Here is a 26,727-nt window from a genome sequence, read left to right as displayed (position 1 = left end):
GTCGCTGTTGTGCTCGTGACAGAGTGAAACCTTTATGTATTTTCCCAGGACTGATAATCCAGAACTAGTAGTAGTTAACGAAGTACACAAAGTATAAAAGTATAGGGCAGATTTAAAATAGACTTAAAATAGAATAGAATAATTTAACTGCAAACGAGTAGATGGGCGGTCTAAACCTTTTATAGGGCAGTCAATAAAATACTTGAATTTTCAAAATTTCCACTTTAGAGGGTTATTGAAAAATATTGAAGGACCTCTATTAAAATTGCAACTTTTTATTTTGTCAGTATCCATAGACGAGGTTCTGTTGAAGGGAAGTATGGTAATTTTCCCAGTAAAGGGTTAATAAGAACAGCCTGGCCAGGGCTTCACAGTGACGCAGAACCATAATCACATCATGCTGAATACATTTTTGATCTCACAAATACTCGGTGTTGTGTGAGTGACCAAGTGTGAAGAACACCAATTTGTAAGACACCAACTGTGAGAAAGGGAAAAAAAAAAAAAATGTTGAGGGCTGAATGTGGAGACACTCGTGACACTCCTGAGTCAGGAGCACATTTTGAAGTTTGAAGTTTCTCTTTTCTGAAACTTTTCTAGTTTTCAAAATTACATCTGACACCTGAAATGCCAAAAAACACAGACAGCTCCAACATTTGAAGTTTGATTTACAGATCTTACCAAAACGGTGTAGTTCAGTTTCTAATATTAAATTGTAGAGCTGTGTAATTAATCAAAGAAAAAAAGAAAGGAAAAAAAAAACCCATCAATGTGCCATATATTCTGTCTTGGGCTCTGAATGACCCGATACATCAGGCATAAAAACAACTTCACACTCCACCTGGCCATCAGGGAGGGATTCCCCAATAATGTTCGGGTCACACTGACCAAAAACATTTAAGGGATTATTCGAGCTCCACCGGATCAGAACGGCATCGTTTCTCTGAGCTTGTGAGTGCATTTCTTCAGCGGCTGCCGAGCAAAGAGTGATATTGATGCCTCTTTCTCGCTTTTAAAACTGCGCTGTGCATAAAAGAAACCTTATGTTTACCATGTCCAGAATCCGATTCAACATCTCTGGGCTCTGAGGCATCTTGGATGGATTTCAAAGTTTATTGTAGTCAGACCAAACAATGGTCTTTTTTGAAAGAAATCTGACGTCCAAAAGTCTGATTTTGTGGTTGTGTGTGTTTGTGTGTGTGTGTGTATATATATATATATATATATATATACTTTTTTTTTTTTTTTTTAATAATATATATATAATGCATTTTTTCCAAATAGAACCCAATTTTGCACAACATACAAAGGCCTGAGGAAGAGAGACACAGATCCTGGTCGGTTTCAAACATTTTGAAACCAAAAATGTGACAACGATGACCATGTACTGCTGCACACCTTAAAGTGTGATTGCAGGAAAAATGTTACAAAGTAACACCGGAAACTCCCAATCATCATGTAAGAAGGTCTTGTCAGTGTTGTGTGAAGAAATGACAAAATTGCAGTGTGGTGAAAGCTTCACTGTCTGAACTTATTTTGGTGTGTGTTGCAGACCTGCAGAAACTGAACCGCAATTATGGATCCTTATTACCATCTAAATGAAACTGAGTAGAAAAAAAGAACATGCAGGTATTGCGTTAATTCTGCATGGAAAAGAAATACGAGTCAAAGCATATCTAGGAATCTGATTATTTGCCTTTTCCATGTTATCCCAACTCGTTTTGATTTAGTACTGGCTGATTTTTTTTCAATTTAAAAATGTCTTTTTAGGTAATTTAGGAAAGTGGTCTGACTTTGTACATAGTATTTCCCATTTCTTGGCTATGACAAAGGCAAGATAACAACATGTTGACTGAAACTGACCGACACGTACAGCAGAAACTCCAGGATTTTATTCGTGTACATTCACAACAGTTTACGTTGTCCTGTTTTTTTTCTTTCTAGGAGACGTGATCATGCAGGTGTCCATGAGAAAGCTGGCTCTCCATCCCCTGTGTGCTGCTCCGTTTCATCAAAGGAGGGCTGCTCTTTTGGGTTCAGTTCTCCGACTCCTATCCCCCAGCACCCGCAACCTGTTCAGTGAGTCGGGAGTGTGGGAAAAAGACTATCGACCTGAAACAAGACGCAGAGTGGAAGAATGGTGGCATCCACGACTTATGGAGCAGTGGCGGAAGGATGCACTGGAGCAGGTAAGAGGGACTTTACTTCCTCAGGTTTGCCAGCACACCATCACCATCCAGGTGATGTCATGATAACATGTCAAACCTCTACTGAAACCTGAATAAGCATCAAGAAACTTCTGTACACTCAATAGAGCACTGTAATAAAAACATAAACAGTGAAAGAGTTCAACAAATGATCCGGGTTTCATTTTTAGTGCTCAAGATGCAGTCTAGATGTTTAGTCTAAAACAATCGGTCAAAACCAAAATTGAAAGGAACCAGTGAGGGTGGTGTGATTCTATACACGTTGAGAAAAAGGTGCCATTTTGGTCCAGTTCTATGATCACAGGTTTGACATGCACAGGTGAGAGGTGGAGTCTGATGGTGACAGTCCTCTTACCTGTGGAGTTGAATGAGTCGGTTTGCTGAAGCTTTGTTTTTTGGAGAGTGCGTGAGGCTTTTTTTTTTTTTTCCCTGGTCGTGAGCAGTTTTTCCTCTATTCTGTCCTTTACCGAGTCCTGTACAGTGGCAAGCTTGGAGCCAACAACTGACTCTGCCTTTTTAAACGGGTTTGTTCAGCCTGTTGGCATCGTTTTTGCTTTGATGCCTGCACCACAAAGAAGATGGTGTTCACAACAACAGACTGATGAAACATCTGGAGCGTCCTGTTGCATTTATTAAAGTACCTGAGTCTCATCACAAAGCAAACCTGATTCAAGTCCTTCTTATTCACTGCTTCTGTGCTGGTAAACCACTCCTGCTTATCGTAGCTAAATGTGGGTTTGCCAAAGTTTTTGACCTTCATTCCTGCAAAATCCCATAAATCGCTAGGCATATTTGCATGTACTGCTATTCAAATCTGGTCTCTGTCTTGGCAGCTCTGTTGTCCTCCATGTCATCTTACTGAGACATTCCTTAAAGGTGCAGTGTGAAACAGTTATAAAGATCTCTAGAAATATATTATTAAAAACTATTTTAAATGGCAATTTAATATAATCTGCTTTTCTTCTTAAACTTATATATTTGAGAAATGAAACTAAAATGCTTTTGTTACCATAGAATGAGCCTTCTTAGCTATTTGTGCATGATAAGATTAAAAATTGAGTTGCATGTTAAAACAGCAGTGTAAAAACAGAGGCGTACATAATGTACATATGAAGAAGAGCACCAGAGCAGTAGTGTGTTCAGTGATGGATGGAGTTCACTAGTCCAATAGATTCCGGACAGAAAGTGCATTTCAGCCTCTCCGTCGAGCACTAATGCACTACAGCATCTTGCGGTGAATGAGGCCTATCACTCACCATAGAGGCAGCTGTTAATGAGTCAATGAAAGTTGAAATTGAAGTTCACAAATAAAACTTGGACTGATCAATAAGCCTTTTTTCAGTAAAGCGCAGATGTAATTGACGGTATTAAACCTGACATGCGACCTGTTCATGCCGCCTCACTGACTTTCTGGGCCACTCAATGGGGCCGAGCCACCGTTAATGACATTTATTTCTCCTGTGATTTTCTTGCAGTGACAAATCAGAAAATGTACAGTCAGAAAGGTCTATTGCCAAGTGTAGTCCTCTACTGGAGAAGTTACTTTTAAGTGGCTTTTTTTTTTTTTTTTTTCCTTTTACACATCAATAGGTTGTTATGCATCCTTCCCAATTATCCCCTCGGGCAGCGACCAGGACCTTGTAGCTCATCTCAGGCCAGACGAGAGCTCTCGCTGATTATATATCCTAATGGTGTAAGTGTGTGGCTGTCTGGGATGGCTGACAGTGACTAAGTGCATTCATGACAGGACGCTGTTCTAATTAATTTATTGAAAAATTCATGACTCGGGTTTCCTGTAATCATGTAGAGCTCGGCTAAACCAGTACTTGCTGTGTTGCTGTGGCAACAGTGTTGTGATTGTGACTGTAAACCATCCATTATCTGTGCAGCCACCATTTAGATTCTGACACCATAATCAGCCGATGTCAGAGCCTCATACAGTAATACACGATAAGCAGTCGGCGTCTGCGCTCTTCATGCGATGAGTTATTACTCCCGTCCTGACCTCGTCAGTTTAATTCAGTCCCTTCTACACAAGACTCATTCAAACGCCAGACTGATAATAGAGAGACAAACCTTATAGACCAGTATTATTGCCTCTCGGGGCAACACTGGCGCTTTATGATCTTTCCCACACCTCTTGATATTTTCTGAAAGCTGTACACATGATAATAATCCACTATTGTTTCTTCAAGAATGTCGACAGGAAGAAGTTTTACGTCCTTTCCATGTTTCCATACCCATCAGGCCGACTGCACATGGGCCATGTGCGAGTGTACACCATCAGTGACACCATCGGTCACTTCCAGAGAATGAGAGGTCATCAGGTATGTCAGCCTTTTGTCACTATTTATTTTTTCCTGTTTCTTACTTTAAAGCTAAAAAGGGGACTGAATGTTGATTATTTTCCTATGGAGTAGACTAGTTTTGATTGATTGATGATGAAGTATCAACCATTTATTAGGTGTGGAAGTCCTTCATCAGCATTAAAGCAAGAGTTCTCTCGAGGTCTTTGAAAATGAAAGTTTTTGTTATAAACGGGTATAGTTAAAGGTTTATAATGAAAACTGTCTTAAAAGAGGAGTCATTAAAGGATTTTCACCTCACAATTGGAGTAGGAGTTCACAAATTACAGGTTTGAAGTACTTTTTTTTTTCAAGGGGTTAAAGATAATTGGAGCTTTTGAATGAAATTTTGTTTCATGGACAGATGTGAGCTGTTCCTGCATGTTTTCTTCATCACATAAGCAGATTTAAGGTCTCACCAGTTAATTCCAGCTATGAGATTTTGTTTTTATTTGGAATCTTTTTTTGTTTTTGTTGAATGACAGAAATCCATCCGTCATTAAAGCTGTAAAAACAAAAAACATCAGGAATGGTTTCATCAATAGTTCGGTTCATTCTGAGAAATAAAAAGCCAGACTGGTGAGCTTGGGAACACAATAAGGTGTGGAAATCAACAGAAGATGATGATCACAGGGTCTTTTCAGTGGTAGAGAAAAATCCTTTCACAACATCCAAATGAAAACACCCTCAGAGGAGCAAACAAATCATAAAAACCGTAACGGAGCAGCTGTGGCTTAGAGGTTTGAGGAGTGATTGTGCTTCTTCGACAAGGAAAAATATGTTGTATGTAGTCAGGCAGCGAATTTTCTGTATTTTCCCCTTGTGGATGAAGCAAAGACCACCAGCTGCTTTTTGGGTGGAGCACTGATGATTGTCTCAGGGATGTGTGTGAGTGAAGCTCATTGCTGTTTTTGTGTGTGTAAATACCTGTGTGTCAAACGATTAAAAATGAAACAAAACCCCTCCCAAAACAGCATGTATGGGTATTCAAATATCTTTTTTTATGTCCCCGCTTTTAAAGAGAAGATGTCACAAGAACAAAAGCAGAGGGTTCAGCAGAAGATGCCGTTCATGAGCCTGAAGAATATAGAAAAAGACAGATCTGACTTGAAAAAATAAATAAAAAAATAAATCTTGCTCTTCTGATACGACAGTCTTCAGACGGATGAAAGTAAGATCCTTCCGTGGATGAAAATGTACAAGGGCGGTTTTGAAAAGCTCATGATCTGAGGCATACAGCGTCTGCAATCAGACTCTGTAGGTAGTTTGAAATCTTTGACTCTTATTGCGAAGCAAAGGTTTAAAGGTTTATGGCACCATCACAAATACTTTTAATGTAAAAAGCTTTTATTGATGAGAGAAGCAGGTTTTTCTTTTAGGGTTAAATGTCATGTATGTAACTTGTCTGTTATTTTCATATCTGGAGTTCATGAAGTGCCGCCTGTTTGGGATGAACAAAACAGTATAAAGGTATTTTGTTGCTCTCCCACTTATTGCTTTAAATGTTTTGCTGTAATCTCAGTTTTTACTGGTTTGCTTCTGCTCTGCATCCGTCATGATTGGTTGAAGGAAACAGTTAATATTAGCTTTATTTACTGTCCTAGACCTTGTTTCATCGCAGATTATCATCGACAGACTGCCGTCTTAACCCTTACTGTCTTTGGGTCAAAATGACCTAATTCTCCTATCCTTCTTTCCTCCTGCTCTCTCCTTCCTTCCTTCCTTCCTTCCTTCCTTCCTTCCTTCCTTCCTTCCTTCCTTCCTTCCTTCCTTCCTTCCTTCCTTCCTTCCTTCCTTCCTTCCTTCCTTCCTTCCTTCCTTCCTTCCTTCCTTCCTTCCTTCCTTCCTTCCTTCCTTCCTTCCTTCCTTCTTTTTTCCCTTCCTTCTTTCCTCCTGCTCTCTCCTTCCTTCCTTCCTTCCTTCCTTCCTTCCTTCCTTCCTTCCTTCCTTCCTTCCTTCCTTCCTTCCTTCCTTCCTTCCTTCCTTCCTTCCTTCCTTCCTTCCTTCCTTCCTTGTTTTCTCCCTTCCTTCCATCCTTCTTTTCTCCCTCCCTTCCTTCTTTCTTTCCTTCTTTTCATTCTTCCTTCCTTCCTTCCTTCCTTCTTTTTTCCCTTCCTTCTTTCCTCCTGCTCTCTCCTTCCTTCCTTCCTTCCTTCCTTCCTTCCTTCCTTCCTTCCTTCCTTCCTTCCTTCCTTCCTTCCTTCCTTCCTTCCTTCCTTCCTTCCTTCCTTCCTTGTTTTCTCCCTTCCTTCCATCCTTCTTTTCTCCCTCCCTTCCTTCTTTCTTTCCTTCTTTTCATTCTTCCTTCCTTCCTTCTTTCCTCCCTTCTTCTCTTCCTCCCTTGACCTGAAGACAGCACAAGGGTTAAACAAAGTTACATAAAGTTTTGATTTGAGCTGTTTCAGAGGTGTTTGTTCAACTTTGTAGGCATCAGAAACTATAGAATTATATTATAAAAGATAATATTACTTTTTTTGACAGCATTATACAGTTTGAACAGTTCGGTGTGTGAGCTGAGATCTGTTTTGTGACACTTTGCACCTATTGAACATTTTCAAAAATAGATTCAAATGTTTTCTTATCTTTTGTAAGCAGTCAGATGCTGAACTTGGAGGAGGTCAAACACGTTGTGGTTGTTTTGAACCTTTTGTAGTTAAAAGTAGGTTGAAGTAAAATCCATACTCCTGATCTCCAGCACTCGGGTGTCATATTGACCGGACTCTGTTTCAGATCGGAGTGTTGCGATCTATAGCCGTCGAGCACCGTTTGATTCTTCTGAACGACTGGTGTTGATGAAGCTGGATCCGGTGCCCGTCCGATTGATCACGCTCCCGCAGTTACATAAAAGACCCCCTACTCGGTTCTCCGTTCAGTTCCTGTTTACACAACCGTCTGTCCCTGTCTTTACCCTAACAGCAGTTTGCTTTGTGCCAAAACTCTTCCCTCCTGGGCGTTTTGTTTTCCTGGTGGATTTTACACTAAATGGTGTGCATCTTCTCATTCATCTGCAGAGAGAGTGCCTCCTTACCCAGGGTAGGTTCTCCCCAAACAGAAACGTGGTTTCAGATGACTAACTGTGTATATCTCAGGAGTGTACTTCCTCTCACCATCTGTCGGAAAGTGAACACTGTTGCACCGCATACAGTTTACTCTCTTAAATTATTAATTGATACTAATGCCTCCAGCCTGTTTGTTTTGATATTTTGTGGGATTTAATTTCGGTGAAATTCTTGACCAATCCCTCCTTTGGAAAACAAAATGTTTTCAGATTCTTTGTTGATTTTTAAACTGCCCAGCAACTCATTCTCCTTTTCTGCTTTCGATTTCACAGTGTGAAATATTTTGTAGGCCAGTATTGCTTTCAAAGCCTTTCAAATAAGGAAACCTACACCTACACCTGATGAAGCATTCCTTCACTTTAAACAGCAGCTTAAACATTAATGATCCCAGTCACCTAAAAAGTCAGAGGACAGCGTAGAAGAATCATGTTTTTGGAAGAAAAAAAAAAAAAAAGAAGCTGTTTCAGCGTGATTTAAAATACACACACACACACACACACACACACACACACACACACACACACACACACACACACACACACACACACACACACACACACACACACACACACACACACACACACACACACACACACACACACACACACACACACACACACACACACACGCGCACACACACACACACACACACACACGCACACACACACACACACACACACAGAACTCGGTAGAACCATTGTATAGTGGAGATCAACCAGGCAAGGACAACTTTTCATTCATGCTTCATGCATGGTTTTTTTTTCATTTGTATAGGACATATGAATGAGGGTTAAAAGGTTAAGAAGTGATCAAAGGCTAAAAGTTGATCTCTCATGAATTTACACTTACCTGCGATCAGTCCTGTTTTAGATTATAACTACAACCCAAAAAGGCAATGAGCATCATTTCTAAAATGCCAATCTGATGTAAGTCTTTGAAATTCAAACTTGAACATAAGGTGCAGTCAGTGCTCCAACCAACTGCCAGTGGCATCTTGTTTATGGGCAAAAAAGTATTTTTTTATTTTCTTGTCAAACTTTATACATATAAAGAGATGCAAGCTATCGATTCATCTCTGTATATGGGTGTGAAATTGTTCAACTTAAATGGCATTTGGAAAAAACCAAAACATCTCGTCCTCTGAACGAGAGCAAGAGATGACATTGAAACAGTTACCAGTGTTGAGATCAGTGAGTGTCGGTGTAATAAGATAAAATCTGAAGTTGCTTTTCAAGAACGTTATAGATAGAAACGTACTTTGATTTTTCAGCAAATCATTCTTACTGTCCTCGTCGTGATCCAGAGAGCTGTGAGTGTATGTATCTGCCACTGCATTTCATATTTCACAGTTGACAGACTGTCATGAAATCAGTCTCAGCTGACTCCCACGTCCATCCTCCTGTGTTTCACATCACTCATCATCTGAAATGTACTGACTACATGAAAACAGGCTGGAAGTGAGTCAGGATGGGCTTCATGCTTCATGTGGACAGAAGGACAAGTGGAGAAATGATTTGGCCGTGCCACCCTGTTTGAACTATGAGAATTCAGCTCCTCAAAGGTTTTACATAACATCATTTCATAAATACTCTCACTTGATCTATTTATACTGGATAAACAACATAGTAGCATATCATTCCCTAAGGTGGTGTTTGTCCCCCCCCATTTTCTTATGTACATAGGCCATCCTTGGCAGGTGCTTTGTATTCCCCCTCGAGCTGAGCAAGCCGAGCCGCTCTCAGCCTAATGCCATACAGCACTCAGCTTTACAAATTAGGACCATGCTGTTACCAAGGATACCGTTTCGTCTGAAACATCAGACCTGTTAGAGTCCCCGCAACGATCCTCTCCAGTCCTTGACTCGTTGTCACTATGCTTGTCCTCCACTTTACTCACTCTTCACTTTTCTGTGTTTTCATCTAATTTCTCTCATTGAGGTAAAAAGCATCGGCAAAGAGCTTGAGATGAGCGGAAGAGATTTCTTGAAAGTTTGTCGGCTCGTGTGTGTGTTTATCTGTGTGTGCATGCAATGTAAAGATGTTATATAACACTATGACTACTTTATACTGCTCAATATTTGCTACATCAAACAAATGCTATTTTAGTAGATAGATTAACTTTATAAAATTACATAACAGTAAAATGTTTCAAAGTAAACAATGTGGTAAACTCTCAAAAAGAGCATTCCTACATACAAATCAGACAGTGTTTGATATTTTCTTACACAAATACTGTTGAATAATACGCAGGTGCTTAATCCCATGGGTTGGGATGCTTTTGGACTTCCTGCCGAGAATGCAGCCATAGAAAGAGGTCTCGACCCAGAGGAGTGGACTAAAAGGTATTTGAAACTGCATCTAACCGTGTTATTGTCCATTGTTTATTATATTTAAACTGACCTGGCTGACCTTTCTTCTCATCAGTAATATCGAGTCCATGAGGGAGCAGCTTAACAGCCTCGGGTTGTGCTTCAACTGGGACCGGGTGAGCAAAAACTGATTAAAATGAAGCATTCGCCAGAGTGTTGGATAGTTTATGGTCTCTTCTGAGGGAACATGACACCTTGCACTGTAGACCTGACTCTAGATTCTCCTGACAGGAGGTGACTACTTGTCTTCCTGATTACTACAAGTGGACTCAGTATCTATTTATCAAACTCTTGGAAGCAGGACTGGCATATCAGAAAGAGGTAGGAATGACCTAAAGCTTTTCATAGTTTTCACAGAATAATACAGTTGGCTTATAAGTGAAGTTTCTGACGGTAATGGCAATGACTGAAGCTGCTCACTCGTCACTCTTTGAGGAAAATTAATGAAGTGAAAAGAAGAAAGCTTTGCTGAAGCCTTTCGATTTTGTATAAGGACATAGGATCCAAATCCAGGCTTCTTCCTGAGCTCTGCTTTTGCTTTTTAACTGTGTGGGTGTTCATCTGCAGTTTTCAGCTTGTGTGTATGTGTGTCTTCCAGGCTGTTGTTAACTGGGACCCCATTGATCAGACGGTCCTGGCAGACGAGCAGGTGGATGAAAACGGTCGATCCTGGAGGTCCGGTGCTCTGGTGGAGCAGAAGCTATTGAAACAGTGGTTCATTAAGACTACAAACTATGCCAAGGTATGAATGTTTTGTGTGTCTCAGAGCGCTGCTTATTTGTGCCCGTGTGCCTCCTGAATAGCTGCTCGGCAGTGTCATGTGGGCAGAAACGAGCAGCGGACTTCTCTGATAACAATCATGGCTGACACTTCAATAGCAGCAGCTGCAGCCCTGCATCTGGCTCTGCAATCAGACCCCTGGAGACCGTCGTCTCTAGTCTGGCCTCTCTGTTCAAAGGAAAAACACACGAGCAGACCTGGGCTTGTCATGGCTGGCTGATGAGGCTTAACCTTTCGGCACGGGGGTGAACAGGCTTGCTCCAGGCTGCAATTAGCCCCAATGGATTGACACAAGCCCAGGAAAGACTGCTCATGCATTTTCCCATGCAGCATATGTGTGTGCAGTGTTAGGCATGTACTGTAGGTGTGCATGTGCCCACATTTGCACTGCAAGTGACTGAAGATGATTAAACACCCATCATAAAAACTTAAACACTCTGACACAGTAAAAATGAGGGCTCTTGGGGTGTGCTGTCTTTTTTTGGGGTTCCGGCTGTGTCAAAACCTATGAGGTCTTAAAATTATTGTTATGTCCGTGAAGCCTTTCTGGGGAAGGTTTTTGGTGCTACGCGGCACATCCTCCTGCTGGGGGTGGCTGCTTCTGTCAGTGCTTGGACTGCAACACGTTAGGGGCATGTTTCATTAGGAATTTCCCAACAATTTCAGCGATGAAAGGTTTTTCTGCAAAATATTTAATTGTTACAATATAATTAATGTTAGTTTCTTTACCATATTTGGCTTTTCGACTCATTGTGATAGCATTAAACCCAAACTAGTTATAACAGGAAAGCAGGAGGCCCCTTGTTTTAGGAGCAGAATTAAATAGATACTGATGTTCCTGCTTTAAAACTCAGTTGAGAAACCTTGAAAAAAGATAAATGAATGTAATTTATAGCATTCTTTGCATATCATTTCATAACGTATTAAAGTAAATCAGAGATCAACGATGAAAAAGTTCAGCTTTGAAAACTGTCACAGTAATGAAAAATACAATTAAGTTCCTACATGAAAAAGCACTCTTTTTTTTTTCTCAAGACTTACTTTTTGCCTGTCTATTTATGTTCTGATTGGGGGAAAAAAGAAGTCATTTAGTCTACCTTTCATCATCAGCTGCAGCTGCAGAACAGAAGTTGCCCGAGCATGTCCATCTCACAAGTGTGAGTGGAGGTGGAAGCAGCCTCCTGTGACAATGTGTTCCTGCAATTTAATTTTTTCTCTCTCTGATGAGCAGAGAGGTGGGAAGGAAGGAGGAAGGTGTTTAGAGAAAGAAGTGACAGATGGAAGCAAAGGAGGAGTGTGTCAAGAGATGTCATTGGCCTGTGATTTCATGTGTGCGTGTTTTGTCTGCTCGCCTCTGCAACGTGTTGGGGTCTTCTATCTAGACAACATTAACATCAGACAATATTTATTTTGGCAATTGTCAAGTTGTTCCACGTCTTACAGTTTCTTTAGATTAATAATCAAATTTTAATGTCGTCCAAAGCGTGCAGGGTGCTGAATTATCAGATGGCTGTTACAGAGTTTTCAATTTCATGCATAATCACACTTGTTGCAGGCTGACAAATACTGCTGGCTTATTACACCACACACACACACATACACATGATTATCCAACTGTGTGCACGGTGCATTGTTCTCTGTTAATTTCCATGAGTATGAACGTTCTACTTTCTAGAAACGCTTTATCATTCAGGTAAATGAACCACAAACAAGGATTGATTTGGGGGAGGCCAGTACAAATTTGCACTTTGAAAGTGCGTTGCCCTGTGTTGCTGCATTGCATAACATGTCTTTCACGTCTGTGACTGTGGTCTCTAATCCCTAGTTATTGCTATACCATGCCTTCTCTTTCAAGCTTTACATAGTTGCTATGGAGACTCCTGTTCCTGCCATGCATATTTCTGTGTGTGCCAAAAATCTGTATTTTCAATTCCAGGCAGGTAGAAACATTTATGGCCCCTCACTAAAAAGCCATCTTTGGCAGCAAAACAAAGATGACACCAGCAATGAACAGACCACCAGAGTCTCTTTGTCACGCTGACACTAATTCATTGTAGGTATGTCTGCTTTCTCCCAGTGCACAACTGTCACTACCCATTCATGCTAATGATGAGTCCAACCATTGTTTATGTTTGTATCAATAACACTGTGATAAAGTGGTGCACGGTGTGTGGCACCATGAGGAAGATTGTGGGTCATTGTGACATAATGAAAAGGAATGGGAGAATTATGACATCTCTTCCATAGTCCAGCTGTGGTTGTTTGGTTCGAGCATCAATAGGCATAGCTCCCTTTAATCACAATAACTGTTGTTTTGAGTGGGAGAGGGAGGGAGCATGCACACTGTGTAGGTGATTGCTTTCTGAAATCATGGAAAGTAGGGTGAGCTGAGGTCAGAATTTCTGAAAATCCCTTTTTCTCTGCATATTATGACCCATAAGGCTCGGTCTGCTTTGTCAAAACAAATATGCTATGCTTTTAAAGAGGCCACGCTGAGTTGCAGTCAGCTGCATTATCGAGGCACATACATATGAGACTTTTGAGAATATTTTTTCCACATTGAGGTGGCATATTAACTCCTTCCACTCTTGCTTGTTTGTCTCTGTCTTTCCATCAGCCTCTTCTGGATGCTCTGGAGGACCTTCCGGAGTGGTACGGGGTCAAAGCCATGCAGGCAAACTGGATCGGAGACTGCAGCGGCTGCTACTTCGATTTCAAACTTAAGGTGAATCTCAGCTCCTTTCTCCTCTGGTAAATTAAATATATATATATATATATATATATATATATATATATATATATATATATATATATATATATATATATATAGATATCATTCTTCTTTTGTTCCACACTCAATTGTTTCTTTTTTTCTATGCCAAGTGTTTTCCTGTTGCTTCCTCTTCTTTGCATCTGATTGGTTTTCTGTATGTTTCCAAGCACTGATTGTGCTTTTTTTTCCTGATGTGTTTGCATGAAAAATTCTACACATACTTAATTTGCTGCCAATGACTGCATCCATCTGCAAGTGGCAATTTCCCCCAACAAATGACATCAGAGATTACTCTCTATTGACTTCTCTGAGAACTGCATTTACACATCTCTGGTTTTAACTGACTGGCTGCAATAAACTCACTGATTGACTATTAAAGCATGCTCCTTGAAGAAAGTTGTTGCCCAAGCCAGTCATTTGGTTTAAACATTTCAACTGGCCCTTAAAAACCGTGAGGTGCAGTTAAATGATATTAAATATCAAAGAGGTTTTTTTGGGGGGGAGGGGTGGGGGCACAGAGACCTTTATGCACAGATAAAATTAAAACCTGTGTCTAATAAATAAGTTGAATGTCTCCTTACCTTTTAGACTCTATGGTATAAACCCACCATCAGACTGACAATGTTAATTAGTGACACCTTCTAATTAGATCATGATTCCAATAACCACATACTGAAAATACTACATATATCTCAATGGGTTAATTTAGTATATTGAATGGGCCTTAAGTGATTTTATTCTTTGCGTATGTGTAAAATTATTCCATATGCCATATACAAGGTAACAAAATCATCAGTTGTCAAAAGAAAATATATTCTTTGAATTCAAGTTGGGGTTTTTTATGGTATTTGAAAGTCTTACTTTCTGTCCATCCACTGATTCAATAATTGACTTGTTTCAGCAGTTTTTCCACAGAAGCCAATAGAAATGTAATAGAAAAGCCAGAAGAGTTCCTCCTTAGCCACTACACCCACATCCTTCCTGTCTTACCAGGTGAACGGTGAAGAAACAGGGGAAACCCTGTCAGCATACTGCTCTTCCCCAGAGATGGTGTTTGGAGCAGCTTATCTGGCCATCCTGCCCTCCCACAGACTGCTGCACGGTAGCAGCTCAGTCCGCTCTGCACTCCATGAAGCCTTCCAGCCTGGCAGAGGTGAGCTTCTCTCCATACTTGCATGCCAATTTTTTGCTTTGGGCAAGCGTTTTTCTCCTTTTTTTTAAAGGAAAAAAAGTGCATGTTCACATGTTTCTCTTTGAACAGTGTGATTCATCATCTACAAGGATAAGATGGCTCACTCTGATGCGCCCACATGTTATCAGAACATGAAACAGTTCTTGGATATGCTCTTATGTTTGGCTGATTTGTTGTCCTCTATGTGGTCATGTTTAATTAAAAGCAAAATAAATCCTCATATGAGGACAGTATGTCATGAAAGATTAGTTGTTTACTTTTATATATTCCATATCACTTAGAACTAATGTATGTGTATAACGTTTGTGTCAACCTGTTTATTTAAGCACCATACTATACATCAGCTCTGTGTTAATGTAGAGCTACAGAACTCAGTGTATGTTAATGGGGATTTCCTTGAAGTGGTCTCAGCAGTGACTGGTTGCTGATAATGAGTCACCAGGGGAAGCAGCGCTTTCTCTCATAACTCACATCTCCCCCCTCTGGCTCTCCAGACTGCCTAGCAAAGGTCACAGCCCACAACCTGCTCACTGGCCGCGAGGTTCCCCTGGTCATTTCTCACAGGGACGCATTTGATGGCTATCTGGACACTGTGATTGGTAAGTTAATGGGCAATTTAACACATCCAGAACAGGCTTTACCAGGGTTACTAACATACTAAAAAGGTGTTGTTACCGTATGTTTGCGCTATGAGGCAAAGTAGATGTGAAACCACATGGGTGTTTGAGCTCAGAAAGGAAACCCATGGGATAAGTTGATTGCATCACAACAGGCTTAGTATAACCACAGGGAGGGTTTTTTTCTTACTTTTCTTAGGCACTCGTTTTATGTATCCTTTTATGTCCATGTTTTACTGCCTTGTTGTGGGTTCATGCTGCACTTATGTGTGACAGGAATCCCAGCCTGCAGCGAGGAGGATCTGTCTGTGGCCAGAGCTCTGGACCTAGAGTGGACCACAGTGCTGGAAACTCAGAAAGATGGGACACAAACCCTGATCAACTCGGAAGAGGTCAGTGATGATGACCACATCTTTAATAAAACACACATCACACATAGTTACAGGGCCTTTCCTGTATCACCTTTGTTGTGTAGTTCTCAGGCCTCACCAGACAACAGGCCTTTGATGCCGTTACCCAGAAGGCCAAAGAGCTGAGGGTTGGCGGCCACCTTACGAGCTCCAAGCTGAGGGACTGGTTGATATCCAGACAGCGGTACTGGGGCACACCCATCCCAGTCGTTCATTGTGAATCGTGTGGGGCCGTTGCAGTCCCTGAGGAGGAGTTACCGGTTACTCTGCCAAAGGCGTCATCTCTCACAGGAAAGGGGGCGTCACCTTTGGAAGCGGCACATGACTGGGTGGGCTGCAGATGTCCCAGGTGAGAAAAGCGAGCATTGATACAGATTTTTAATGCTCTTAATGACACACTATGATTGATAGAAGCATGTGTGTGTATCCTCGCAAACTTAAGATCTGCAGATGGAAACATGCAGAATTTTTCCAAGTCATAGGGCCAAATCCACAAAGAATAGATTGCGCCCGCAAATAGCGCTGTGAATTGCGCCGCATTTGCACCCGCAATTTGCCCCGCTTTAAGGTCCTATTCACAAAAGATTTTGCTCTAATGATATGCCGGCGCAAACACGCCTATAAAGTTTTGCAGTAACTTCATTAACACCGTATCGGGATCAGATCAGGATCTGACGGTAATTCCTGTTCTGTGTTTTGCTACACACACCTACAGGTCAGCTGTTAAACACACACATTCTAGATTTAAATGTTTATATGGTGGAATTGTTTGTAATAAAGCAGCCCCTTACTGTATGGATTAATGCTGAGCTCCGTCCTGTTATTTTTATTTTAAAATCTGAGATAAGTCCACAACCCCACTTGATCTGACTGTCTACAGTCATGTCTGACTGTAGATTTCACCCTTAATATCATTCAGTATCACACAGGCTTGAATGATATTGAAGAGAGAGAAACAGAGACAGAGGGGGAGTGAGGAGTGAGTTTGTGCGCAGTTAATACACGCTTCGAAAAGACGGTATTTGCTCCACTATTTTTGCGTGTGGCAAATAGCGCTGGCCTTTGTGAATTAGACGGTTTTTGCAATGAAGCTTATTTGCATAGAAAGGGGGCAATTTTGCGCCGAATGTATGAATATTACCTAATTTACATGCATGCAAATGGCACAGGCGCACCATGACAGTTTGTGGTGCAATTCGCCCTTTGCGGGTGCTTTGTGAATTAGACGCTCTCTTTTTGTCTCATTTGCACCGGTTTAGCGGCCGCAAAAGCCGCGCAATCCTTTTGTGGATTTGGCCCATAGTTTGTGGCGAATGGGGATTGGAGTTTTTTGGTATAAGAGCCCTTACTTTATGCTGCTCTCTTCCCAACAAAATTGGACACACAGTTTCTAGCTAGAAATACTTTCTTCAAGGTTTTGTAAAAGATGTGTTAAATAACTGTCTGTACTTCTTGTGCACAGGTCATTTGATCTGTTGTGTTGGGTTGTATTTCTCTTGAAAGCAGTGCATATTACTGCTTAAATAGATAGAAAAAATAATAGTTAAGCGACAGGCTCTGCATACATTTGCTTTGCATCACAATTAAGACACTCATATTTAAAAAAAAATCTGCTACGGTCTTAAATGCAAGTAAAACAAAAAGAAACAATTTTTTTGAGTAAACAAAGCATAAAAAACTCATATCTTTTTGTTTACTTGTGGATCTTTAGCTCTCTTTCAACATGACCCCCCCCCCCTGCTGTACGTCAGTGAATCACTGTGGTGTCCCACAGTATACTAGTGACTAGTGGCATTAACAGTCGCCCCTTTCAGCTTCTTGATATGGTAATTGGGATTCAGTTTTATTTGTTTTTTGGATCAACTCATGAGCGTTTGGGGAAATAATGCTCTGTGAAGTGTTGTGAGAACTGAATTATGCCTTTCGTATTTCCTGCGTTTCCTCAGGAGACCAGTTCTCACAAAAACAAGCCCACTGTCAGGCGAGCCAAGAGGACTAACAGCTTGATGGGAATGCAGAGATTTGAGAGACTGTAAATTGTGTGATTAATACCTTTGTTCAGACTGGGTTATGCAATGAGCAGCATCTGTGATAGAAGCAGCCTGAGATGATGATGGTTACATAAGCCAGCTGTGCTTTAAGAGAGACACACAATCACTGTATATGCATTAAGCTTTTGTACACAAACGGGGTCATATACTTCTCACTCAGCTACTCCTCTCCAAATTTGAAAGAAAAAAAAAGAAGAAGCAGAGCGACTGCTCAGCTGGCATCTCCACAGTCCCTTGCTGACTTGGGAATTCCTCACTGAATAAGACTAATCACCATCAGGGCACCAAGTTGATTTAAACAAAGGCCCACTCAGTTACAGATGGCACAAGTCATCAGATTGTGTTCACTCACTTCCATAAAGCCACTATAATTCCTCCCATCAACGATGACTAATGGCAGCAATCTCCTAGACGCCGTTATCTCCAGTATACTTGTCTCCCCTCCGTTGAGAAGAAATTTGTCCTCTTCACTTGTCGACCATGTCCAATTAAAGTTTGAGTGGAGCCCAGACAAGAAGGGTGGTGAGGGATGGAGTTTTATCTGTCCTTGAGGAAGTCATTTCTTGACCGTTCCTCTCATCTCTGACCTTCCGCAGCGCTGTAAATTAGTCTGCCAACTGAACCCTTTCTGGATTTAGCCTGATTAGGACGATGTGCAAGCGATTGTGTGTATAACATTTTTCCAGGTAAACAGTGACCACCTGGTTTGTCCCTGACACACACAGTTGTAGCAGTCACAAAGACTCACACCAGATGGGGGACTGTTCTCTTCTTGCTGCATCTGTTTGAGAGCCTTTGGACTCTTTTCCGGCCTGTCCTCCAAGCACACACAGTCATTTGGTAGTCTGATTTTGTAATTTGGCTTCTTTCGCAGTTTAGAGAACACTTATCTACAGACAGAATACCGGTGTGCTGGCCAATCTTAATCTCAGTAAGATGCGTTAGCTGTCGATCAAAGAAACCAACTTGCGTGCAACTACACTCTCATTGTCCTCTTGCCTGAAGAAAGAAAATGTTGCTTTCTCATGCTGACTTTTTTCCCCTGCACTAATTTACTTGTTCCATTTGGACAGGTTTCCATTTTGAGATTTTTTTTTTTTCTTTCTTCATGATGGACAGGGATTTGTTATACAGCTGGGTTTTCATTATATGAAACAACACCTGGCTTCCAAATATTAACCTTGCAACACCTTAGCCTTGTTGCTAGGCAACCCTTAGCTCTTACCTCATCATCACAGCCTTATTATAGACTGGTTTGGTAGGTGGTCGAGGCTTTTTTGCCTCTTGATGTGTCTGTCAGTGAGTATTTCAGTTAAAAAAAAAAAGACTGTAGACAAAAAATGTCTGACAATTAGACAGACGGTTAGACAAAATGTCCCTTAAGGTCCAGAAACCGTGCTGTTACACAAACTAGCAAGGCTCAAAGCAGTTTGACTGTTTATCTTTCTCGGACACTGATTTCAAATCAGTTGAGACTCATTATAAACTAAATGGCATATGCTTTCACTGTTCCATTAAATGCTTTAAATCTGAAGAAAACACTCTCAAAAACCTCTTTTCTGTCCATTGTTTTTGTGGATGTCCTTTTTCTGCGACGTGAAAGTGGTATAGGCACACTCCCATCATGTACCACAGTGCTGTTTGGCTTGGATGGAAAGGGCCACAAGGTGGCATTTCCAACACAAACACAGAGTCATGGGTGAGGTCTGGCAGTTCATTCCCTGTTAGCTCAGCTTGTTAGTCAGGGCACAAGAACAGAGTTCTGGTATCACTCTGACTTCAGGGACATGACCTCCTCCTCCCCCGAACCCACGGCCACATGGAGCCAGCGTCACCCTTTCCAACCCTCGCATTTTTCTGAGCTTGCAAACAATGATCTTTTACTTGCTCTGATCTGTCCACCTCGTATTAATTGTGGTACTGCGTCTGCCAACTGTGTCTTTCCCTGTTTCTCTGTCCCCTCAGATGCAATGGCCCAGCAAGGAGGGAGACGGACACCATGGACACATTTGTGGACTCATCCTGGTATTACTTTAGATACACAGACCCTCACAACTCTGACAGGTATGTGCAGATACTGCCCCAGTTCACTTTGCTCTTTTCTTATTTTCCTTCTTTTGTTTTCTTTGACTCTGTGATGCTAACACATTTTTCCGCCTTTGCTTGAGCATATTTCTCCTCACATCATGACAGATTTGATAACAAATAGCATATTATTACCAGTCTGCTAGCTCAAGATGAAAATTAAATCAAAGGAAGTTTGCACAAGGTTATCTAGCAGTAGATATGCATATTGGCCCGTTTAGATCAACTACAAATTCTCTGCACAATCTCTGCTGTGTCAATACAAGCTTGAATGTCATTTCTTCATGCACAGCCACATAGAAGTTTTTATTTTTTTTAAACTGAAACGTAATAATTATTTTCCCTCTGCATCCCCACTTTCTCTCTCTTACATGTTTCAAACATGAATGCACACGCACACATGCACACACACTGTCCTGAAAGTTTCATTTTCTGCCAGCAGAGATTATGGAGCCACGGCTGTCACCTGCTAGGATGCTGGTGATACCCTGAGCTTAACAAAATAGATTAATTTCCCAATGCCTTGACCTAGCAGCAAAGCTGCTTTGAAAAGGGACAGGGACTGCTCTCTCCATTGCTTTTGGCGCTGGACAGATTATGGTACAACAGAAAAAGCAATTGCACCATTTGTGCATCTCAGTCGGCCTGCCGCTGAGCAGGAAAAGATGAAAATAAGACGCAAGAGAATCCGAACGTAGGAAGCGACAGGAAGGAAATGAGAAGCTGCTGTTGCCTTTCAGGTTGTGTGTTAGAGTTCAAGCTAAATTATTTTCAGCTCTATGAGTTCCTAACTGTTTTTTTTTCCTCTGGGTTAATTACCTGGAGACCCAATAAACCACAGAGGGAAGGTGAGAGTCAGAGAGGTGTGAAGGGAAGTAATGACTGGTGTGAAAAGTGAGAGATAGCAACATGCTTGAAAGACCATCATTACTGCTGATGATCACTACAGTCAGGCTGAACCGGGACAGTTAACTGGCAACATGTGACACTTTTTATTTTGTTTTTTGAGTGAAAAGCCAGTTAAACAGATTCGTTTTTGGTTTGCCTCTTTCCTGGATTCTTCTGCATCAGAATGAGTCTGCCCCCTGCAGGAGAAATGTGGACATGTCCACATCTCCACAATCAAACATGCAACAACCAGTGTTTGTGTTTGTGTATATGTTTATTGTTTTTTATTGTGGGTTAATTGGGAAAGTGAATGTAAACTAAAGTGTCCTATGATACTCTGTTTCTGATTATTCTAGGAATTGTGATAGTTAAAAAAATAAAAACTTTTCATAAGCTCAGAAGCAATTTACTTCATTAGAAACATTTCAGCAAAATGTGAGTTTACACAAATATCAGATATATACAATTAAGTCTACATGAATTTTAAGGTGAATAAAATGAATAGTTGATACATATAAGAAAGGATTAATCCCAAAACTTAAGGAGTGTTTAGATAGATACAAATTAATTGAATACACTATGGGCCTGATTTTCTAAGATCCTAAATAAAGAGTACTAAATTGCGTGTGCACTGAAAAAATGTGCACGTGCTGTTGTTGTGTGGTTTGCGGGTGATCAACTAAGATTGCGTGCGCAATTGATAACAGGTGCAAACAGCAGTATTTAAATGAGGTGTTGCGTGTCTTTTGCGAGCGCAAAATGAAATTTGACGAGTTGGAGTTAGAGATATTATTAGGAAGAGGCAAATTGTGCCGTATTCAGCACCCCTGCCGTGAAAAGCACCCCCTCGTATATTCAATGATAAGTAGACCAAGAAAAAAAACAACACACTGACACTTTAATATATTTATATATACACACTCACACAAACACATACTTAGGAGTTTATATTATATATATTTACAAATATTATGGAAGACAACACAGTAAGCAGGCTATTAATTAATGACATCAATAACCATTTACCCGATTTTTGTTATCTGTGACTGTGATTGTGGGAAAGTATGACTATTGTGGAATCCATGAGCGCATTTAAACATGAATCATTAACACAAAACTGGACGCTAAACAGAACATGACACGGAATGAGAATATCATTTTTGTCAGACGAGGGGGTGCTTTTCACGGCAGGGGTGCTGAATACGGCACAACACCTGCCGGGGTATGACACGCTAGAGCCAACTGCAGAACAGGTGCACAATAAGAAACACTTTTTTCTCCATGAAAACACGTGATTTATTTATTATCACAAATAAAAAAATGAATGTGCCTACTGTGGCAACCTTTTGCTGAATAATACTCGATTTAACATTCAAATAAAATATTTCTCCTTTTGCATGTGGAGAATCCCCACCCCATTCCTCAAATCAGGCACCAACAAGCATCGGTACGTAATGCTGGGCAGATTAGGACCTTCCTTTCGAACGTATTAAATACAGACGCAATCACAATCCCTGCAAAAACTTTCAGGCTTGGTAAATCTCATTGCGCGTGGTAAATGGAGATATTTGCATCTTTCCCTCCCAGTATTTAGCGATTTCTGGCGGGTACGCCCCATATTGATTATTCATCAGGGCAAAGGTACTAAATGAACAGCGTGTGCTATTTTGCTCATTTGACAGGCGCAGTCCTCTTTGCACGCTGTTAGTAGATCAGCTTGCACATTGGTTTGCGCGTGATGTCAAGTTTGCACACGTTTTTACGCACACAAACCTTTAGTAAATCAGGCCCTATATGGCAAAAATATTGGCTGGATATCTCGTATATGAAGTGTCTGTTTTAAAAAAAAGATTAAACAAAAAACATAGCCTCAATCGTCAGCAGCAATCTTAGAAAGGGAAAAGACAAACATGGCTATCCTTTTTTAAACTAATAGTAGTTCTTCAAAACAGCACGGATTAGCAGATGAACTGAGAGTTTCAGTTTCCAGGTTGAGTAAATTTGCTCTTCCTCTGCAGGCCTTTCAACCGCCACCTGGCAGATCACTGGCTGCCTGTGGATGTGTACATTGGCGGGAAGGAGCATGCCGTCATGCACTTGTACTATGCCCGCTTTCTCTGTCATTTCTGCAAGGATCAAGGTCTCGTGGCTCACAGGTGTAGTACTCTGGAGTTTAAATCTGCACCGGGCATGCATTTATATTTAGCACGTGCATGCCACTGAACCCTATTTCCCTTCCAGGGAACCTTTTCGGAAACTCCTGGTCCAGGGCCTGATCAAGGGCCAAACATATAAACTAGCGGACACTGGCCAGTACCTGAGGAGAGAGGAAATTGACTTCACAAGTACACACGATCTCGGTATGAATCATGTCTGTTAGCGTGTCACATTTGTAACAGATGGGAAAAGATCAGGTTGCTCTGCTTGATAAAACTGACAGTGATATAAAAAGTAAACTGAAGAATTGTTTCATAACTGCACCGTTTTAAAGCAACACTTTCCTTCTTTGTCACATTTTTGCTGTTTATTCAAATTCCACATCAGCTTTGTATTTTATTCCTTTTCCCAGTTGGATGAGAAGTTAACCAGCCGCTTTTGACAAAAGCTAAATTACACAAAATCTTGTACGGAACTCTCAGAGGTTTCTTATAGTTAAAACAATTTGAGTTATTATCCATTAGATGGTCACTCCATGTTCCTTATGACTTATGAGATTACAGGAGGTGTGTGTTTTATTGTCCAGCTAGCTCTGACACGTCAGCTGCTTCTTTTAGACAAGGAGCCAGTGGCGCTCAACGGTGGTCGCATCGAGGTGACGTGGGAGAAGATGAGCAAATCCAAACACAATGGTCTAGACCCGCAAGAGGTGGTGCAGCAGTACGGCGTGGACACGGCTCGGCTCTACATCCTTTACGCTGCTCCACCTGAACAAGACATCCTCTGGAATGTCAAGAGTGAGCCTAAACAGTACATCAACAAATGTGAAACGGGAAGTTATTGAGGAATGATCTTGGGGGCCATTTATTGTTTCTTCTGATGACAGATGTTTTATTCAGTTTTTAAACATGTATGTGTCAAAATAACCACTGCTTCTGTGTTTGTACGTTTACTCACCTCAGCCGATGCTCTTCCTGGGGTCCTGCGATGGCAGTCTCGACTGTGGCAGCTGGTGACAAAGCTGCGAGGAGCACGACAACTTGGTGACGTGCCTAACCCCTCACTGCTGAAGAAAAAGGAGCTGGCCGAGGCCCGGAAGATCTGGGAAAACAAGAACTATGCCATTCAAGAGGTAGCTGCTAGGTAGTGGCTGACTTACAGAGGAGGAATAGCTGAAATAGAGTTTTTACAAGCAAGGATTGTTCAAGGGGCTCTTCAAAATCCTGGATTTTCACAGAAAATCAAAGTTCATCGTCCTATAAGCTGCTCTGCTGTAAATTGGATCTCTTTACACGTTTCAGTTATCCACGGAGAGGATTTTAACATCTCGCTTTAAAACCTGTTCAAACTTTAATGAATTGCGTATTTGGAAGGTAGGGTGAGCAGTCATTTCTCTCTTACAAGGTACAGACAGCGTATACATCACTCATTAACAGTTCTGCAGCACTAGTTAGTATAGTCCTTTATCCCTGCATTTGTGGCAACCTGAAACCCCCAGAGTAAAGAGCAACAGCGGAAGGTGATGGAAATTGATTTTAAATCCACTCTATCTCCTGTCACACTTTATAAATAGCCTCCTTTGGCTGCCAGGTTGGATTCTCTCCCCCCTCTCATCACAGTCAGAGCTTTTAAAGGACCTCGAGCTGTTTGCTGTAAGGCCTCAAAGCCGAGGCTGTCCTTTGATGTCTCCTATAGAAAAGCCACATTGATCAGCCTCCTCGTAAGGCCCTTCCCAAAGGAGTCCCTCTTCCCAGAAGGCTAAGCTTGGGAAGGCTGACACTCTCCTCGCTTTTAGCTGGCACACATGATCACAACAGAGACTCTTCTGAGCCTGTTATTGTTGTCTAATGATACACCAGAGGCAGACTCATTAATCCCTATGGAAACACGCACATGACAAATAACCACCACTCTTACTTTTTCTTTTTTACTGATTCTACATTCCTTTTTTTTTTTTTTTTTTTTTTTACAGGTGACGGCTAACTTCACAGAGGACTTCCTTTTCAATGCAGCCATTTCTCGTTTAATGGGACTTACCAACACGCTACATGTGAGTGCGCCCATCCAGAACTTTGAAGGAACTAAGTGACATTTCTACATTTACAACACATTTACTCCACCATATGCTTCTGCGCATGTTTAGAGTGCAACAGTGAGAGTTTTGCAACACAGTGCAGAGTTTGAGGAAGCGCTGGCTGCCCTGGTTACGATGGTGGCACCCATGGCTCCTCACTTGGCCTCTGAACTTTGGACAGGTAGGTGACGTTCAAACTATTACTCTCTCATTTTCTAATCACTTTCTCATTCAAATACACACATGCAGTGTCCAATGGCTGGCAGGCTAAAATAACATGAGGATAAGCACAGAAAGTGGGTATTTTCTTTTACATTTGTAAGAGGAAGTTGCCTCTGATGACCTTTGTGTTGACACTGCAGCTTATTTAACACCAGTGTAACAACCAATAAATGTGTTAGCTGACGCAGACAATTGAGACTTCTTTAACTTCTCTGTTTATCTGCCAAACAAAAAAAGCAAAGTAGCACAGTAAGGCCTTGAGTAGCAAAAGTAAAACTAAGGAAGAAAACCCAGCGTCACTTTTCTTCCCTCATGTGGAAGCTTGTCCTAACACTGGCCTGGAGGACATCCCCTGATTGTTGTTGACACATGTACACAAGTGAGAAGGGGGCTGGGGTGTCCTTTTGATAGCCAGAGTTAGAAAAACCTGGCAGGAAGGAGTGTGTGTGCTGTATTTGTGCCTATGTGTAGTTCTGAAACAGGTCATAAACAGGACAGACGAATGAGGGACATGTGACCTCTGCTCACGCAGCCACACTGGACTTTTGACTCTCTTCGGGTTGTAATTTTACACGCACAATTCAGGATAGAGGAAGTTCACATCCTTCCTTTGTGCCTCCAGTAGGATGTTCCCTCACTGGTAAACTGAGACACGGACCAGGAGCTGGAAGGTGTTGTTGTTGTTTGACTTTTTGACAGGATCAACTGTCTTTCACTTTGATTGAGATATTTGCAACAGCACTGAAGTGCATCTGTATTTAGTCTGACAGTCGGTATTATCAGTAATGTGCTTCTCTGTTCCCTTGTGGTTCTCCATCAGGTCTTTCCCAGGTTAAAAACCCCCTCTCCCCTCTCCTCCAACGGGGAGGAAACGTTCTGCAGGAGTCCTGGCCTTCCGTGGACTCCCAGTATCTGGAAGTCCCTGACTTTGTGGAAGTTACTGTGCTGGTAGGACCAAAACTATTCTTACTCACAGATATGAACACACTTTTACACGGAGTCACAAGATCCTCATGGATCCTCATTAACATTTAAGCTTAGAAGGCTAAAAAAGCATCACATTAAAAAGCAGGACTTGTTCTGTCTCAGAGTTTCTGGTATTGTCGACGGTTTTACCTCACCAACAGCACCTCACTCTTTATGAACAGGAATCGGCAATGTTTGCTTTCATCCTCATGCTATTTCACTCAAACGCTACTCTCATGATTGCTTTCATAGTCTATAATTTTCAAGAAAGCCTGTGATTATTGTGTGTGCACATGTTTGCACTTGGTGTGTACCTGTGTGTGTTTGTGTGTCATCATGCGACCTGTATTTTTTTTAAACTATATGGATTAGTTGGTAAAATTTAAGTCAATAGAAATGATTCTAAAAGTGTTATTATTAACACTATTTTTCTCTCACTCTCTGCCTGTGAGCTCACGAACAATGACAGTCTGCGTTTTTGCTGGATGTTGACACGTGGAATCATGTGTGTGTGTGTCTGGCCCAGTTAGTCG

The 26,727-nt window shown here is 41.3% G+C and overlaps 1 protein-coding gene across 2 annotated transcripts in view; it reads left to right on the top strand.

Annotated features, from left to right (window-relative positions):
• Positions 1 to 26,727, top strand: part of lars2 (leucyl-tRNA synthetase 2, mitochondrial) — a 32,851-nt gene that overhangs the window by 3,147 nt on the left and 2,977 nt on the right. The window contains exons 2-20 of one of the 2 annotated variants that reach the window (XM_061716473.1): positions 1,945 to 2,189; positions 4,403 to 4,534; positions 9,861 to 9,952; positions 10,035 to 10,095; positions 10,211 to 10,300; positions 10,578 to 10,721; positions 13,377 to 13,484; positions 14,526 to 14,685; positions 15,219 to 15,323; positions 15,618 to 15,733; positions 15,817 to 16,100; positions 19,768 to 19,866; positions 22,794 to 22,931; positions 23,017 to 23,135; positions 23,550 to 23,729; positions 23,895 to 24,064; positions 24,905 to 24,982; positions 25,076 to 25,187; positions 26,049 to 26,176. In XM_061716473.1, the coding sequence (XP_061572457.1) occupies positions 1,956 to 2,189; positions 4,403 to 4,534; positions 9,861 to 9,952; positions 10,035 to 10,095; positions 10,211 to 10,300; positions 10,578 to 10,721; positions 13,377 to 13,484; positions 14,526 to 14,685; positions 15,219 to 15,323; positions 15,618 to 15,733; positions 15,817 to 16,100; positions 19,768 to 19,866; positions 22,794 to 22,931; positions 23,017 to 23,135; positions 23,550 to 23,729; positions 23,895 to 24,064; positions 24,905 to 24,982; positions 25,076 to 25,187; positions 26,049 to 26,176 (2,550 nt within the window). In that variant the 5' untranslated portion in view covers positions 1,945 to 1,955. Of the gene's footprint in view, positions 1 to 1,944; positions 2,190 to 4,402; positions 4,535 to 9,860; positions 9,953 to 10,034; positions 10,096 to 10,210; positions 10,301 to 10,577; positions 10,722 to 13,376; positions 13,491 to 14,525; positions 14,686 to 15,218; positions 15,324 to 15,617; positions 15,734 to 15,816; positions 16,101 to 19,767; positions 19,867 to 22,793; positions 22,932 to 23,016; positions 23,136 to 23,549; positions 23,730 to 23,894; positions 24,065 to 24,904; positions 24,983 to 25,075; positions 25,188 to 26,048; positions 26,177 to 26,727 lie in introns of both variants that reach the window. The other variant, XM_061716474.1, reaches the window with a different exon arrangement.

This window comes from Cololabis saira, chromosome 3 (assembly GCF_033807715.1).
Source record: "Cololabis saira isolate AMF1-May2022 chromosome 3, fColSai1.1, whole genome shotgun sequence".
Classification (NCBI taxonomy): Eukaryota; Metazoa; Chordata; class Actinopteri; order Beloniformes; family Belonidae; genus Cololabis; species Cololabis saira.
This window is presented reverse-complemented; position numbering and strand designations above follow the sequence as displayed.